Genomic DNA, 15,851 nt, shown 5'->3' on the forward strand with positions numbered 1-15,851 from the left:
GCTCAGGAAAAGGCATCGTAGAGCAGTTATGCCAGGCCAGCAAGGAGAAGCTAAGTACTAATTGATTACCTACTGTAGGCCTGGGTGTTTGAGCCAAAAAGATCCAGATCTAAGAAACTAACTTTGCATTTGAGGAGGTTACGACCTAGTTGTGGAGAAAAATCTAATATTTTTCTAAATATCAAAATAATCATATTTTGCCTAACTATGAAAACAATCATATTTTTTGTCTTTTACTTATTCAGTGCTATGTAAGTGATATTGATCCTAAATCACACATATAGAGAAAAATATTTTTCCTATTTAAAATTTTTTTTGTTTTAATTGGAAACTTCAAATACCATGCAGAGGTAAAAAAAAAATTATGTCAGTGTTTTCCTTTATAAGCTTTATATAATGCTTAGGAAGACCTTCTTACCTAAATAATCAACATATTTTTCCAGTGTTCTTTCTTGTACTTTTAGAGCTGTGTTAGAATATTTAGAACATTAAACCATGTAGAATTTATTTGTATAGATTATGTGACATAGCAACCTTGTTTTCCAATGGCATATTCAGTTGTCTCAGTACTGTTTATTAAAGAACCCAGCTCTTACCTTCTAATTGGAAATGCCCCTTTCTTTATATGCCAAATTCTGACATACGTGGGTTTCTTTCTTCTCCTTTTGTAAGAATCCTTTTGTAACATTAGCTCCATGAATTTGGTTAAAATGATCGTCCATCTGGGTTACCCGTATTGTCCCTCAAAAGGGGATAATGTGGTCGTAGAAATTCCAGCCCACAGAGTTGCTGGGGCTGGGCCCCCCGTTGGAGGCACTTAGGAAATAGTATTCTTATTTCCACTGCTTCTGGTTTTAGGGCCAGTGCCGATAGTTTTTAATTATGATTGTTTAGGTAGTCTCTGTCATTATTTTTCTTCTCAAAACTTTCAAAAACCTTATTGGTCATCCTTTTACCTTTTTCTACTTGAATTGAATTTCCATTCATCGAGCTCTGAGAAAAAAACAAAGGAACAATTGAGACTCGAACTGAAATTGCATTAAATATATGTATTAAACAGGGAAGTTTGACATGTTATAAAATTGAATCTTCTTACCTGAAAATAATGTAACTCTCTCCATTTATTTAGGTTTTGTGTTTTTGCTCTTCAAATGCTAATTAAGTTGAGGCTTAAGGGTTGATTTTTCTAGCTTTCCTCTTGTTACGGTAGAGACTGGCGCTCTTCCCTCAGAACAGGTGGCGGCAATGTCAGTTTGATTAAACACCTTGAGATACATTGTCTTTAAGTCATCCAAACTCCCTTGTGAGGTGAGATTGAATATTTCATTCTTAACAGGTGAGGAATTTGAAAGGCAGAAGAGAGGAAGGTAATAGTTTCAAATTCCTGTGTATTAGACCTGTGTTTATTTTTACTTCATCTAAAGTAGATCTGTTATCCCCATTTTATCAATAACAAAACTGATTTTGAGAGAAGCTGGGGGGACATGGCGAAGGCACACAATAAATGAAGAAACAAGGCTCAAGCCCAGGGTTTAGGATTCCAGACCAGATGTTCCAGTGGCCAGTGGCCACTGCTTCCCTGGGTGCTCTCTCATCCTGTCTGCATGTGTCATTTGTCTCAATAAAGTTGACCATAGACCAGCTGTTATGCTTCCTGGGCAGGCTGCCATTCCCATGTTTAACTTCGGGATGCATCTGAGTGGCCGAGCCTATATAGCCCTTCCCAGGGGCCAGTCACAGTGGCTCGGTTGATTCTGTTGTTGAATGTGGCCTGGCTGCCCCGCTGCCTGGTTGCAGAGAGTACCTAGGAGGAGGCCCAGGGTAGGAGGAAGACTGATGGAGGCCAAAAATTCTCTCGGACACTCCAGCCTTGCTGTTAATTGTTATCTGGCTCCCAGGGCTGAGAAACCCCATAGTCAGGTGAGGTTCTCAGGGTCATGACTACATGACCCAATGGAGCTACCGAAGGGATGAGGCTCACAGGGTGACCAGGAGGAGGAGCTTGGCCTGGAACTGCACCTCCACTGGGCGTCCTGTCCTTCTAGCAGCAGCCTTGGCCATTGGTAGGATCATCAGATGCTATATTTCTCTTGTATCTGTGTGTTGATTTTCCTTTAATGGAAAAGTTATCATTGATCATTTTTTGCTGAAGTGGAACATCAAATACTTGCTTTTCTTAGTTTTTCCACTTTAACCACTTGGGTGAGGAAGTGGAATTTAAACCTCCTTGTAGAATGTGGGCTGTAGCGGAGAGCTCTGGAGGCTGACCACCCTGGCCTCTGCCCCTGGGCAGATCTATGTCTGAATGGCACCAAAGGGTTTCTGAATATTCTTGGGGGCACCCAAAAGGGTGGGAGGGGCTCTGGGCTCTGTTTGGTTCATGTTCACTTGAAGCAACTCTTTCATATACTGAGAATCTGAATAACATTTCATTCGTTAAAAATGCTTTGATTTTAAGAGGAAAAGATTGAAGTTACTGGTCTGCCACCTCAGAGGAGCTCATGTTCTCTTTTGGAAGAGTTTCAGAACTGAAAATTTGAGCCCAGTCTACTTGTTCTTGTGGATTATTTGGCTAGTAATCATTTGGGAAAGAGGCAGGTCTGGGTACTGTGTAGGTACTACAAGTAGGTACTGAAACTCGGCAGCATTGCGAGCCCGCTACCCTGCCCAGGCTGCTGAGTTTCATAAGTGCAGGATGGTGCCTTCTGGAGTTAGCACTGTCGTGATGTGATGCTACCCTCTGCGTATCCTACACTGGGTGTCGCTGGACAGGGCTGCAGGGTGATAAGAGACAGTAGGTCAGACCTCTTGCCCTCGAAGTGAATTATTAAGGGTTAGAGGGTTGAAGAAGGAGTCCTCAGTTGTAACATGACACTTTCCTTCCCTGGCTGTGATCAGAACTAGCTGAGAGAGAGAGAGAGGAATCAGGCAAATGGAGGTTAAATATTACTTTTATGACTAGCGAAGGTGATCCTGGGAATGTGGGTTGTATCTGTGGGCAAGTGAATTTCTCATACTGAATCCTAGAATCAGACAGACCTACCCACCCATCCTACCAGACATCCCCCCTGCCCTTTGACTTCTCCCCTAACGTTGGTAGAACAGGGAAAGCAGAGCAGGATGCAGGCTAATCTCTAAGAAGTGGCTGAGCCACTTGTCCAATTTTTGTCCCCCAAATTACCAACCCAGGGAAAAGGCCCACAGTGTTACACTGTAAGATGTCCCTCCACAAAGCATACCAGATCAGGGAAACAGAGGTTGCCTCCCTCAACTGGCCTAAATGACCAGCTGGAGATGAACTCTAGAATAATGCATACAGACTATATGAATTTTTGGTACAAGATACATATGGAGGTACTGAAAGGGAATGGTCAGAGTAGCATGTGTTTAATCAGGGAACTTGTCTGTAAAGAAGCAGTGGGCACTCTTTGGGGGAAAGAAGCACACAGATTTGAAGAGATTGACTTATTGAAATGGGGCTAGCTTCTGATGAGCTTGAATATTGAGGCCTCTCAATATGACTAACATAATGACTCATGATCTGGGCGCTGTGGGTTAATGTCGTCAATCCCAGTAGTCGTAAATGGAGTATAAACAGATGGCACAGTCCAACTGGAACAGTTCACAGGCATCGGGCAGCTGATCTGGCCAGTGGATAGCCCAGAGGCAGCATCTGTGAAAGAGCTGGTTCTGGGGATTCCAGCAAGAACAGCCTCCTGGTGTTAGACATCATGAGTGGCGGGCTGCGAGGAGGCCCTCCCATCAGATGTATTACTAGTTTGATGGATTAGAAGTGTTTTCTGGTTTTTCATCTGAAAAAAATTGCTTAAAGTTTTCCTTAGAGCAAAAGGAGAATGGTTTTTTGATTTGTTTTGCTTTTGCAGCTAGATACAATGACCGTGGGTGTGGAAGCTCAGTTGGTGTGATGCTTTCTTCTGAGTTTTCTGTTACTTAATTGCAAATGGTTTACAGTCCTACAGGTTCTGAGCAGGCATCTGGGAGAAACAGTAACAGACCTTCCAAAAAACAGTGGATAATCCAAAAGCCATATTCTTCTTGATTTTGTAAAGCTCTGTGTGATTTCTTTCAATAAGGTAGATTTTTCTTTCAAAACACATTTTTCTTAGGGTGACATTATGCTCTATTTGTCTTCTAAGAGCAGTCAGGAACTGGCAGCTGAAAATTATGGAAAGGGAAAATGGCCAGAGGATTAAAATTAACTATGGATGAATATATAGATAATCAAGATTTAAGGAGACTATATCCCCATCTGATCTATTTCCTGCCTATTTTTATATTTTGGGGTTATTCATACTTATATATGAATAAGTGGCATAGCCTGACATGTAAGCTAGTTGTTCCTAAATCAGATTGGCTAATCCTAAAGTTAATCAAATGTGTCTGTCTGTCCATGTTGTACAGTAGAGTTTGATGTGATAGCAGACAGAGACACCCAGGTCACCTCTTGGGGACCTGTTTGCATCTCCAAGTTTCAGTGAGCTGCTGGCTTGTTATCTTCTAAAATAAAATTACGTATGTAAAATGCTGAGCACCCTGCTTGGTATGTAGGAAGTTTCTCTAATTCTTAACACCATGGAGAATACTTACTGTATTTTAACTTAAAACTGGTTACAAAATAACATGTCAACTATTCTCCCAGTTATGCAAAATTCCACAAGTAGTGATTAAGTTCTTATGTGCCAGATACTGTTTTGGGAACTAGGATACAAGAACCAGAAGGGGAAGGTCATACCATTGCTTCGTGTCTCACTTAATTTTACATCACAGAATATTGATTGGTGTGTCTTCTATAGATATAAGACATTTGTTTTCCCTAATTATTTTTTTGGAAGCCAGAGATTGACTTTGTGCAGATATTTGGCCATAGATAACTGCCTGGGTGCAGAGGTGAGCTCTGTCCACCTTCTTCTGTGGATTAGGGAAGTGCTTTGGAAAAGTTCAATTATCTCCCATTTTAGCTCAGGAACAAGGATTGGAGGTTGAAATACATTTATTTGTGCTTCCAGAAGTACTAACATAATCACAGTCCAAACCTACCTGAAAACCTCCCTTTATGGGGGAGCCTTTGCTGGCAGAACCATTACGGTGATTATTTTCCTCCTTCAATGTGGTGTCATTTGCCATTGTATTGGACCTCTTGGATTTTTATTTTGGGGAGAGAAACTTAGAAATATAATTTCTGGCCCAGGGTCAACTGAGCATGTGAGCCAAACTGATGGATTTCCAAACTAGATTTAGACACTGGGGCCCTTTATCAATGGAAATTTGAGTTCGTATGGTCTTCTGGCAATGGCTGGCAGTGCCTATCCTGGCCCTGATTTTTCACGTGTTTACTAGATGGTCTAAGGTTGATCTTTAGGTCTCTGTACTGTCATTACTTCCATAATATCAGGAGGGATTTTCAACCCTTTTTCCAATCATTTTATAAGGGTTAAGAGATCTGCAGTTACAAAATTATTTGAACTGGAGAAAACCTCCACTGTAGTCACTATGAAAGTTTTTATTCCAGCAGAAGAGAAATTATGGTATAATATCCCAGCACCTAAAGGAATCAAACCATTTTAAAATGAATGAATATTTGTACCTATTCATTCCAGAGTCTTTGCTTCCATAACCCCTGAAATGAGAATGTAAATTACTGACCAACTTTTGATATTTCTTTCAGGGACACCTGTGTGGTTCTTTGTGAAAATCGCTCCAATTCGAAACGAACAGGATAAAGTGGTTTTATTTCTTTGCACTTTTAGTGACATAACAGCTTTCAAACAGCCAATTGAGGATGATTCATGTAAAGGTTTGTAATTCTGATTTGCACAAATACATTTATGCCCTTCTTTTTGCCTGTAGCGGGACTCGTGTTACAGAGGATTCGAGGTTGCCAAGGCAATCTTCACAAAGATCAGGATTTAAACTTTAATTTGTGTTGGGTAAAGCATTGTCTTACTCTGAAATGTGCTGGGGGAGGGGGAGGGCAGAAAAAAATCTTTGTTCAAAAATCTTCGAATCAATCAACTGTATACTTTTTTAGATTAACCCTTTCTAATAAAGTTTAGACAGATGAAGGTAGTTGGGCCTCTCTGGTATCAAAATCACCCCAGGTTTTTCACATGACAGATAGATGTCATTCATCCAAATGAGGCCGTCCATGGTCACGTAACTCTTATTTATATATAACCTTCTTTATATTTGACTGAGTTGCAGCATTCCAAGATTGTTAAAGCACATTTTAGCACATCTCCACCTCTGTTGTTGATTAAGTCTGTGGCCAGTTAATTCATTTGAAACCTGGTATTAATGAGGCTAGGGTCTTGATTAACATTTCCATATGGGTCATTTAACCAGCTCTGTGACTACAGGTTTTAGCGCTCATCTCAGCCCTGTCACATGCACACATTATTTGAGTAACATTGGAGACCCAGGACAGGAAAAGCCTCAGTATTTCTAGAACAACTATGTTTTTCAAGAGGTCCAGCTAATCAGGATGTACAAAAGATGGCATGTTATTCCCAGAGGCTTGTGGTTGGTGGGGGGATGTCATAGCTCTCTTTCCCATCCTTCTTCCATAGTGTGCACTCAAGATGACTGAGAGGCTAGGTAGGGGCTCTTTCATGCTGTAGTGCTTCCTGGCTCTCTGGTCCACTTTCCAGCTCTGTCTGAGAACTCTGCTCCTTGTGGCTTCCTGAGATGCAGCAGAGATGAGAGTGAGACCAGGGGAGAGTCAAACTGGCGCCTACTATTCTTGATGTGACAGAACTGTGATTGTTAAATGGGCATTGTAAGAGGGAATAAAAAGCACCATGTGGATGCCTTCTCAAGGGTTGTGTCCTCTGAGGGTATTTAAAATCCTAGCACATTTAGATGCTTATATTTATAGAGTTCAGAGCACAATGCTATGTATACCAGTGCATCCTATTTTTTTTTTTTACATCTTCTGATAGCTCTCTAAATCAATTTCAGACTACAGCAGATGTAAAGTCTCTCAACCTCAGATGTAAAGCATCTCAGCCTCCTACAGTCTCCTTTTCTCTGGCAGATTTGTGATTCCCTGATTTCTGGTTTCTGACTTGAAGATTTCTCAGGGCAGTTACCTGGTGGTAGACTTACCCATGGTTAAGTGTCGTCTTGCCACCGTCTGGGAAGGTCGTTTGCTTTTTGAACGGCATCAACTCAGAAACAACATTTTCAAGGCAATCAGATATTCTGACACTTATTTTTGCAAGTTTTCTCTTAAAAATATAAACTGTGGGATTTGCTTGAGTCAGAATGTTTTCTTTCCAGCACCACTGGAACATTTTTAGGTGACATGCAGGTATTGCTTAATAGGAAAGGCATATTCCACAGAGCCTGCTCCCTAGGAGCCCCCTAGGCATCTGCATTGGGTTCTTCTGAAACATGAAAGAAGAGAGAAATCAGAGTGATGCTGTGAGACCCACTTAGGTTTATTCTCCAGGAATAAAATGTGCCACTTGATTTAACCTGCATCACGGATGCGTTTCCTTGTTGCTGAGAGTTTTGGTATACACACACACGCACATGCACACATACACACACACACATGTATTTATCCTATCCCCTATTAGCCAAGGGAACCAGAGATTAATTCTTTTTGTCAGTGAAATAAATAAGAGTAACACATGGCTTTGATCTGTAAAAATTGAAAATACAGGCACACATACACACACACTTTAGCCCTCAGTGTAGGTATGCTGGTGGCGGATCATGCTTAATGTCTCCTCCAAAACAAGATGTTATAAGCTTGTCCATTTCAAATGCTATGGAAGATATGTTTAGAACCTCTCACTTGTCAAGTCACTGTGCCTCTGGCCCACTTTGGTTTGGTGGTCTGCTTAGGACAAACTCAAATTTTATGTAAGTCTGTTTGTGATGGAGGAGCATGATAATTCTCTAGGCCTTGTTAGTTGTAAGCCTTTAAACTATACTTCTGGCTGCAAGGATCAAATCTAGGTGGAAAATATGCCACCACGTGGCTGGATCGTTCTCCTGACCTCTCATTTCCCCCTGGATGTGTGCTCAGTGTGAGACTCCAGCAGATCCTGCTGCGTTTTTGGTACAGCCCCTCAGTCAGCAGGAGGAACCTTAAGATCTTGCTGACCCAGGCTTGTTCAGAATTCACTTTTGAGATGGAATGGCAGGGCAGATAATCCAAAACCCCAGGAAATCCTCAGATAATTGCTTTGGCAGAGCAGCACAAGGTATTTTTCCATCATCAGATGAGTCATTTTTTAAGTTAGTGGTGCCCAGGTTGTCTTTAAAATGACTTTGTTTTCTCTGATCACACAGTGCCTGATGTTGGGTTTATAGTGCCTCAGCCTTGGGAGGAGGGTGAGTGCATCCTAACAGTGCTACGAGAAGCCAGTTTATGCCTAACCTTGTCTCACAAACAACCCACAGTGGGGTGAACACATGAGATAATTGGCAGTAGGCTATTTAAGCATCCAATACAAAATAACTCCCCTCTGGCCCAGAGCACCAAGCTGGGGCCATGAGCCCTGGGAATGCTCCCTCCACCCTCTCTTTTATTTAGGGTATCTGTTTTCACCATCCATTTTATGAATTATCCAGGTCCCCCACTACGTCCTCTCCCTTCTGTCCATATTTTGACTTATCCCCTTGCCCTCTGACCAAAAGAGACCACAGATGGCATGGAGTGGGGAATGAAAGTGATGCTAGGTTTGCTGTTTGGTGGTGGCCCTGGGTGCACATGCACGTCCTCATGTGTGTGTCTATTTGCAGAATGAATGAGAGAACAGGTGGGGGTTCTTGGCTGAAATGGGAACCTGTGATGCTCCAAGGATTCCAGCGGTTCCGTATCTCTTGCTTTTCTGTTGTTGCGGATAATTGGGAGGAGGCTGCCGGATATTGGTCCCTGTCCCATTGTCACTTCTGAGCCAGGGGGCTTGGGCCTGAACTGGAAGCTAAGGCCCTGAGTTTTCTCCCTACATTGCTCACTAAAGAATGAGTCACTCTTGTTTTCTCTCTTACCCCACCAAAATGATCTCACCTTAAAGGAGCAAATTTGTTTTCAAAGATCCACGTATTTACTCCTAAATTTATAGTTTAACTTGAGCCAAATGCAGACAACAAAAGGAATGTAAAACTCCCAAGGAGATTTTTAATAAAAAGACTACAGATTTAGAAATATTTGGGAATGAGGGCTCAGGCAAGCTGCTGTAACTGCCAACCCTTCTCCATGTGTCTTCACGTGGGGTATTTGTGAGGCCCTCTTGGGAAAGAAACAGTAATGGATACAAGCCGCAGGTTTCCCCACTCCCTCCAGGATTAGCACTTCCTCTCTCTGGCCTTAGGATGACTGTAAGGTGACGATTTAGTGATGAAGCCACAGTAGATTTTTCGTTATTTCTACATTCATGGGGAAAATGAATGGGCTGGGCAGGGTCCATGTTACCTGTTCATCCTGGCCCCCCATGTCCACTGTTCTCTGCTGGATGTTGAGTCATGGCGCCAGCTCCTTTAGGAGAATCTGTGATGCTGCAGACCAGGGCCCTCCCGGCCTCACAGCCTCCCTGCCAGGGTGTAGACCTTACAGGATCTGCTACTACTTCTACTCAGAGTGGGTTGGTGTGATTTCTTGGGGAGGAGCCCGGAGGGTCTGTTTTTTTCTGGTGTCTCTGGCCTTACCCCTGGAGGAGCTGGAATTTCAGCTCATCCCACAACCATCTTTTCCAAACTAGGGAGGATCCAGGGCAGGGTGGGAAAGTGTGGAGGCTGTCCCAGGATGAAAGCAGCAGCCGCCATGCGGCCAGGGGAGGAGACACAGTTGTCCTTACTGAGGGTGGAGAAAGGACCCTGTGAGTGCTTCTCAGCTGACTTCCAGATTGCACAGCGTGTCCCTCCTTTTCTCCTCCTTTTCTTGTCTCGCTTGTCTTCCCTTCCTGCGCCCTCTCACCCAAAAGACTCCCTTAAGTGCTTCTCTCACTGAACAGAAGTCTGCCTGGGGCGGTGGAGGGTACACGGGAGGGAGTGGGCAGCTCCGCTGGGTAGGGCAGTACTGGGGAAGGCAGCCTTCCTTGATCAGCTGCCCTATTTTCCTTGTGGAAAACAACCACGAGGCTTCCCCTGAGCAGGGTCATCCTGAGCTAGGTTCTCATGGGTTTGTCCCTCCCAACTGGCCCTTTGGACAACCGGAGATGCATTTTTTTCCAGGAATGTGTCTCCAGATGGCTTTGCTCCAAAGGACATCATTGGTCCAAATTGTACATGGTATCTTCCATCATTTGCCTCTCTTCTGTGTTTTCAATCTCCTTGCATGGCTGTCACACCCAGCCAGGAGCCCAGAGCCCACCGGTATCACCCCTTCTTCCCTCGACAGCTATTGTTCACCAAGTCCTTTTAACTCTACCAGGGTAGCTGTTCTCAAGTCTCCCCTGTCTCCCACCTGGGGCAGGGCATAGGTACAGGCCTGCAGGGTCTCTTGCCTGGGGTCCCAACTAGGTTCTTTTAAATCTGCCAACCTGCTCTTTTTAAAGTCACCTCTTCACAATGTTGTACTTTGTACTTGAGCATGTTTTGGTGTCTGTTTCCTGCTCCTGCCATATTTAAACTCCTTTAGTGGTTCCCCAGGGGTTTCAGCATGAAGTTCAAATTTCTTAACTTGCTGTTTAGATTCTTACCACGTAAGTTCTTGATCTGGCCCCTGACAGCCTCTTTAACACCACTTCAGGCCACTGTCCGCATCTTCCTCCCCTCTAAAGCCATGCCTCATTCATCCAGCCATTTTACATGTATTACTCTTCCCTGACACTACCCTGTTTTATGATTTTCTGCCTTTGCAGGTGATGTTCCTTTGTGTAGGATGTCTGTCTTTCCCTTCTTGAGTACTTAACTCTTACCATCTAAAATTTTTCTCTAGTGTTACTCTCTTCTGGGAAGCCCTGCCTGACTTCCCAACTTGGATTAGATATTCTCTGGATAGTCTTAGCTGTAGCACCCTGTACTCATCTCTGTCATGGAACTTAGTTTACTGTGTCATAGTTTTTTATATGCTTGGCAGTCTTCCCTATAGAGTGCATATGCTCTGTGAAGCCAGAGTCTGTTTTATTGATGTTTCTATCTCTAGTACCTAGCATTGTGCCTGGCATCTAGTCATTATGTTTATGGAATTTATACATGAATGAAGTTCTTTCATCTGGCTAAGGCAATGATTCCTATTAGCAAGTGTCTATAGTTCAGGAAGGAAAACATGGGAGTGAAACTTGGGATGGAGCTTCCTTCCTTCTTCAGACCCGGCAGAGCCTGCCCATCCTGACAGAGGTGTGATGGAGGGCTACACACTGCCTGTCCACTTCCCCCATCCACCACCGCTCACCGTCCCATGCCCTCCACTCAGCCGGCTGGCAGCCAGCTCCTTTAAGAGCCACATTCTTGGAAAGAGAGTCAGGCTAGCTCAGAAAGTGAGGGGCTAGCCTGAGCCTGGGAAGTGCCCAGAGGCCCAGGGATCTTTCTTTTCAACCTTTCGTGTTCTGGCAGCTGGTGGACCAGACCCCTGAGCTCCCTGCCAGGCAGGGGCTGGGGTGTTTGCCCTGCCACCTCCCTCTCATCATTTGTCCCAGAGTACGGGTCCTGATGCTGGTGGCAGTGTTAGTAGTGGTGGAGTGGGGTGGCTTTGAGGGGGCTGCAGAGCCCTCGCTGATGTTTCCATGCACAGCTGTTTTCTATCTAATGGAAAAGTATGCTCTCTGCCTCTCTTGAAATCTGTGTAGAGTTCAATTCTGGCTTTGTATTCTGCTGAAGGATAGCCTGACTCTGAAAGAGACTTTAAAAAATTCAAGTCTATAGTTCACACTAGCACATTCCAGTGAGCATGTTCATAAATGGCCCACTTAGAGGAGATAACAAAGACACCCGTAGAGTCTGGGCTGTCCCCTCCTGTTAACATTAATGGGACCCCCACGGTCTGACCACCATGTGCTTCTTTTCAAGCCGACTCCAGCAGTCCCATTTCTCTGTTTAATGGCATCAGGATGGATGGAAATGCCACTATCTTTTATTAAAGCCCAGAACTTCTGGAATGGGATAAAAAAGAACTGATTTGCTATTCTTGCTATATTGACAAAAATTTATCCAGATCATGATTCTTAAAGGTTGTGCAAAAAAAGGGCCATTCATACATTTGGCAGATGAGATTTCTGCCTCAAAGGCGCTGAATCCTGCTAAACTCTAAAGGACAAAACCAAAATTGCCTCATCTTGCTTTTAGCTGTCTTGTAAAACTAGGGGCTCTACACCCAGTCCAGGTCTTTGGAGGCCCTCAACCCTGAGGTTGGTCTAGAGAATCCTGATGGGCTTTCAAGGGTCTCCTGAGGCAATAATCTTGATACACATGAACAGCTGGATATTGGAATGGACAGTTGCCTTGGGGACCTTTAAAAGTAGTGTCTCTGTCTTAGATTCTGGGGTATAAAGTGGGCTGGATTGGAGAAGACCAGCCTTTCACCTTTCCTGGAGAAACTAGTCCAGAGGGCTAAGGAGACCTCAAGACAGCTTCTATTTTAGCCCAGTAACCGGAGCCTAGTAAATTTAGCCTAGTTGTTTTACCAGGTTAAATGCACCTTTAGGCAGATAGGTTATTTTAGTTTCCACTTTATAGATAAGGCCCAGATAACTTTTTAGTGGTCCCAAAGCAAGCTGGAGGTGGAGATGGGGCTTGTATTCAGATTTCTTTACTCCAAGTTCAGTACTTTCTGTGGTTTTTGTTTTAAAGGGGACCTGTCCCCAGATGTCCTTCTGCCATCAGAGTAGACTAAAATCTGCCAGTGCTTTTTCCCCACCTGCCTAGGGATCGGATTCATTTCGTTCTTTCCTGGCTTTGGAGAATGTAGTGCATGGAATAGCCAATTGACTAGTTTGTCATTTGGAACCTGGAACCAGCTGATTCTCTAATAAATCAGATGATGTGTGGGTTGGGAACAGCCCTGAGCCCAGTTGCAAAGTCAGAGAGGTAGCTCGATTGCCTGGTGTTATCTGACAGAAAAGCCTTGGGCCCGAGTGGAAATATCTGAGTTCTAGAGTCTTTCCAGTTGTCTAGGCACCCTATGCCTCAGTTTTCCCTATTTGTAAAATGGTGTTAAACCTGACCTACCTACTTCACAATGCTCTGATTAGGGTAAAGTGGAAGTGCAGGGGACAAGTCAATTGTTACACACATTTGAGTGCATCTCGGTGCTCTTCTGAGCAGTGAGTCCGACTCACAAGGAAGGCTGAGTGCCTCACGGGAGCTCAGGTCAACAATGGGTGTCTGCTTCTGGCGGTGTGGCTGTGGTGTGAGTGTCCAAGTACCGTCAGGACATGTTTGAACCTGTCTTTTCTCTCCTGCGCATGCTCCAGGCTGGGGGAAGTTTGCTCGGCTAACCAGAGCCCTGACGAGCAGCAGGGGCGTCCTGCAGCAGCTGGCTCCCAGCGTGCAGAAGGGCGAGAATGTCCACAAGCACTCCCGCCTGGCTGAGGTAAGGGCGAGGGGTGGGGTCATCTTAACCCTCACTTCTCTGGGGTCCACGGGCTGAGAAATGATACAAAGTGAATGTGCTGGTTTGGAGGGGACCTTCAGGATCCCCAGATTCTTGTCTTGGCTGGGCGACACACATAATGTGTGACTTTGGGTAAGTGATCTAACTTCTTTGAGCTTGGTACTTCCCATATGGAAAAGGAGACGACGGCAGCTCTATTCCAACTTGCTTGAGGTTACGGGGGTCAGTTTACTTTTTGAGGGAGTAGGGAAGGAGCTAGAGGTGCAGCATACATGAAGTGTTTTTACTTAGAGTCCATAACCAGTTTTGTTATTTGACCAATACATACAGGAAAAGAAGATACAGGAAACAAAAAGAAGAAAATAAAAATCACCTGTAACCACACTAGCCAGGTGACATTGTTATAGTTTTTGTATACATTCCTTAACTTTTTTCTTTATATATATCCTATGTCCTTAAAGCCTACAAAATACATTTTTCACATGTTAATATTTATGAAGTTGAGATACATGCGTACACTTAATGTGGTTGTGTTTGTCCCCTTATATAATTATGACCATCCTTCAGGTTAATGAATGTACCTAAAATTCTTGTTGCTTTGAAAACCTTCATAGTAAGGAAAACTTATGGTGGCATGTTCTTTCTTTTCCTGGGGCAAATGAGAGGCTGGGACAAGATGCTTCACCAGGCCTAATGCCCCCCAATTACTATTATCTGTTTTTGGTTTTGTATCCAAATCACAGTTATCTGGTCTTCATTTTTTTTAACTGGAGCTGGATGGAGCCACGGAAGAGCTTTATACCTCTTACACAGCAGGCTTCCATCTTAGCCGTCTCTCTGCCTGGCGGTGGCCAGTCCGTTCTTGATGCAAGCTCAGAAGATAGTGCCCTTTCTGACCTGACTCCTGGTTCCCATAGTCCTAGGAGAGAAACTCCCAGCAGGGCACAGCTCACTGTGGGTGCTCTGCCTGTGTGCACCCCAGGTTGGATGAATTAACTATGGTAGATTGCCTCGTAGCAGCCAAAAGCTTTTTGCCAACAGCAGGGATGGGAGCATTCATGTGTGTCACAATAAAGGAGAAACGTTTGGAGGATGGCAGCATGGTGTCTTGGCCTGATGTGGGCTCCGCTGATGATTGAAAGGGTAATAAAGGAGACCTTTCAGTTCATAGGCTGCGCTTTCCCTGTCACTGCTGCTCCATTTGGTTAAAGCAACCTCCTTTCCTGATGCTTGCCACCTTGCGCCCTCTTATCCAGCCACACTCCTTGCTGTTTCTTGTATGCATCTGGCTTGCTCTTCCCACAGAGATCTCTGTGACACCTTCACCCACTGCAAGTCTTTGCTCAAAGGTCATTTTCTCTGACCTACTTGTATTAGTCAGGGTTCTACCAGATAAACAGAACCAGTAGGATGTTTATATACTAAGAGATTTATTGCAAAAAATTGGTGATTGTAGGGGCTGGCTAAGCAAGTCCAAAACTTGTTAGGCAGCTTGGTTCACTGGAAACTCTAGGGAGGAGCTGATGCTGAAGTCCACAGATGGAATTCTTCCTCAGGAAAACCTCAGTTCTGTTCTCAAGGCCTTTCAACTGATTAGATGGGGTCCACCCAGTTTATAATCTCCTTTTCTAAAAGTCAGCTGATTGTAGATGTTAATCACATGTACAAAATAATTTCACAGTAACACTTAGATCAGTGGTTGATTGAATAACTGGCTACCATGGCCCAGCCAAGTTCACACAGAAAACTTGCCATTACAGTCCACCCCTTGTCAATTTGGCACTCATACACATTTCCTTAAGCCACACTAGCCTCCAAGTAAAGACAATAAGAAAATCACACTTCAGTCTAATGTGGTCCAATTATCCTGTGTATAACCGAAAAGGTGCAGACTCTTTCCATGGAGGAGGATGCAAAGTCCTTGGGTGATATTCACTCTTATCTTTTATATCCTGTACCTTGAATACTGAGATGTAAACTTAACTATTTTTAATACATCTGTGTTAGATGATAAGGGGAGAAGATGTTTTGTATATATATGAATATATAAACTCTTATATAGCAAAATAAAAAAATACTCATAACTCCTAATCTTCTCCTTAGGTTGCTGTTTTTCTCCACTTAGTGCCTTCTAATGTTCTGTCAAGTTTACTTATTTATTGTTCTGTTGTTCACTGATATATCCTGAGTACTTAAAATAGTTGTCTGGCACATAATAGATGTTCATTGATAGTGGTATTTTAAAAGATTTAATCGATGAAAGAAAGGAAGTGATATTAGTGTTTTTGTCTATCTATCTGGCATAAGTAGTTGCCCATTGACTCGC

General features: G+C 43.7%; 1 protein-coding gene across 4 annotated transcripts in view; it reads left to right on the forward strand.

Annotated features, from left to right (window-relative positions):
- The window catches only part of KCNH1 (potassium voltage-gated channel subfamily H member 1), a 351,125-nt gene that overhangs the window by 33,892 nt on the left and 301,382 nt on the right, over positions 1 to 15,851 (forward strand). For all 4 annotated transcript variants that reach the window (XM_037015391.2, XM_073216975.1, XM_037015392.2 and 1 more), the window contains exons 4-5: positions 5,687 to 5,815; positions 13,386 to 13,504. In XM_037015391.2, coding sequence (XP_036871286.1) covers positions 5,687 to 5,815; positions 13,386 to 13,504 — 248 coding nt within the window. The remainder of the gene's footprint in view (positions 1 to 5,686; positions 5,816 to 13,385; positions 13,505 to 15,851) is intronic.

The sequence above is a fragment of the Manis javanica genome, chromosome 11 (assembly GCF_040802235.1).
Source record: "Manis javanica isolate MJ-LG chromosome 11, MJ_LKY, whole genome shotgun sequence".
Classification (NCBI taxonomy): domain Eukaryota; kingdom Metazoa; phylum Chordata; class Mammalia; order Pholidota; family Manidae; genus Manis; species Manis javanica.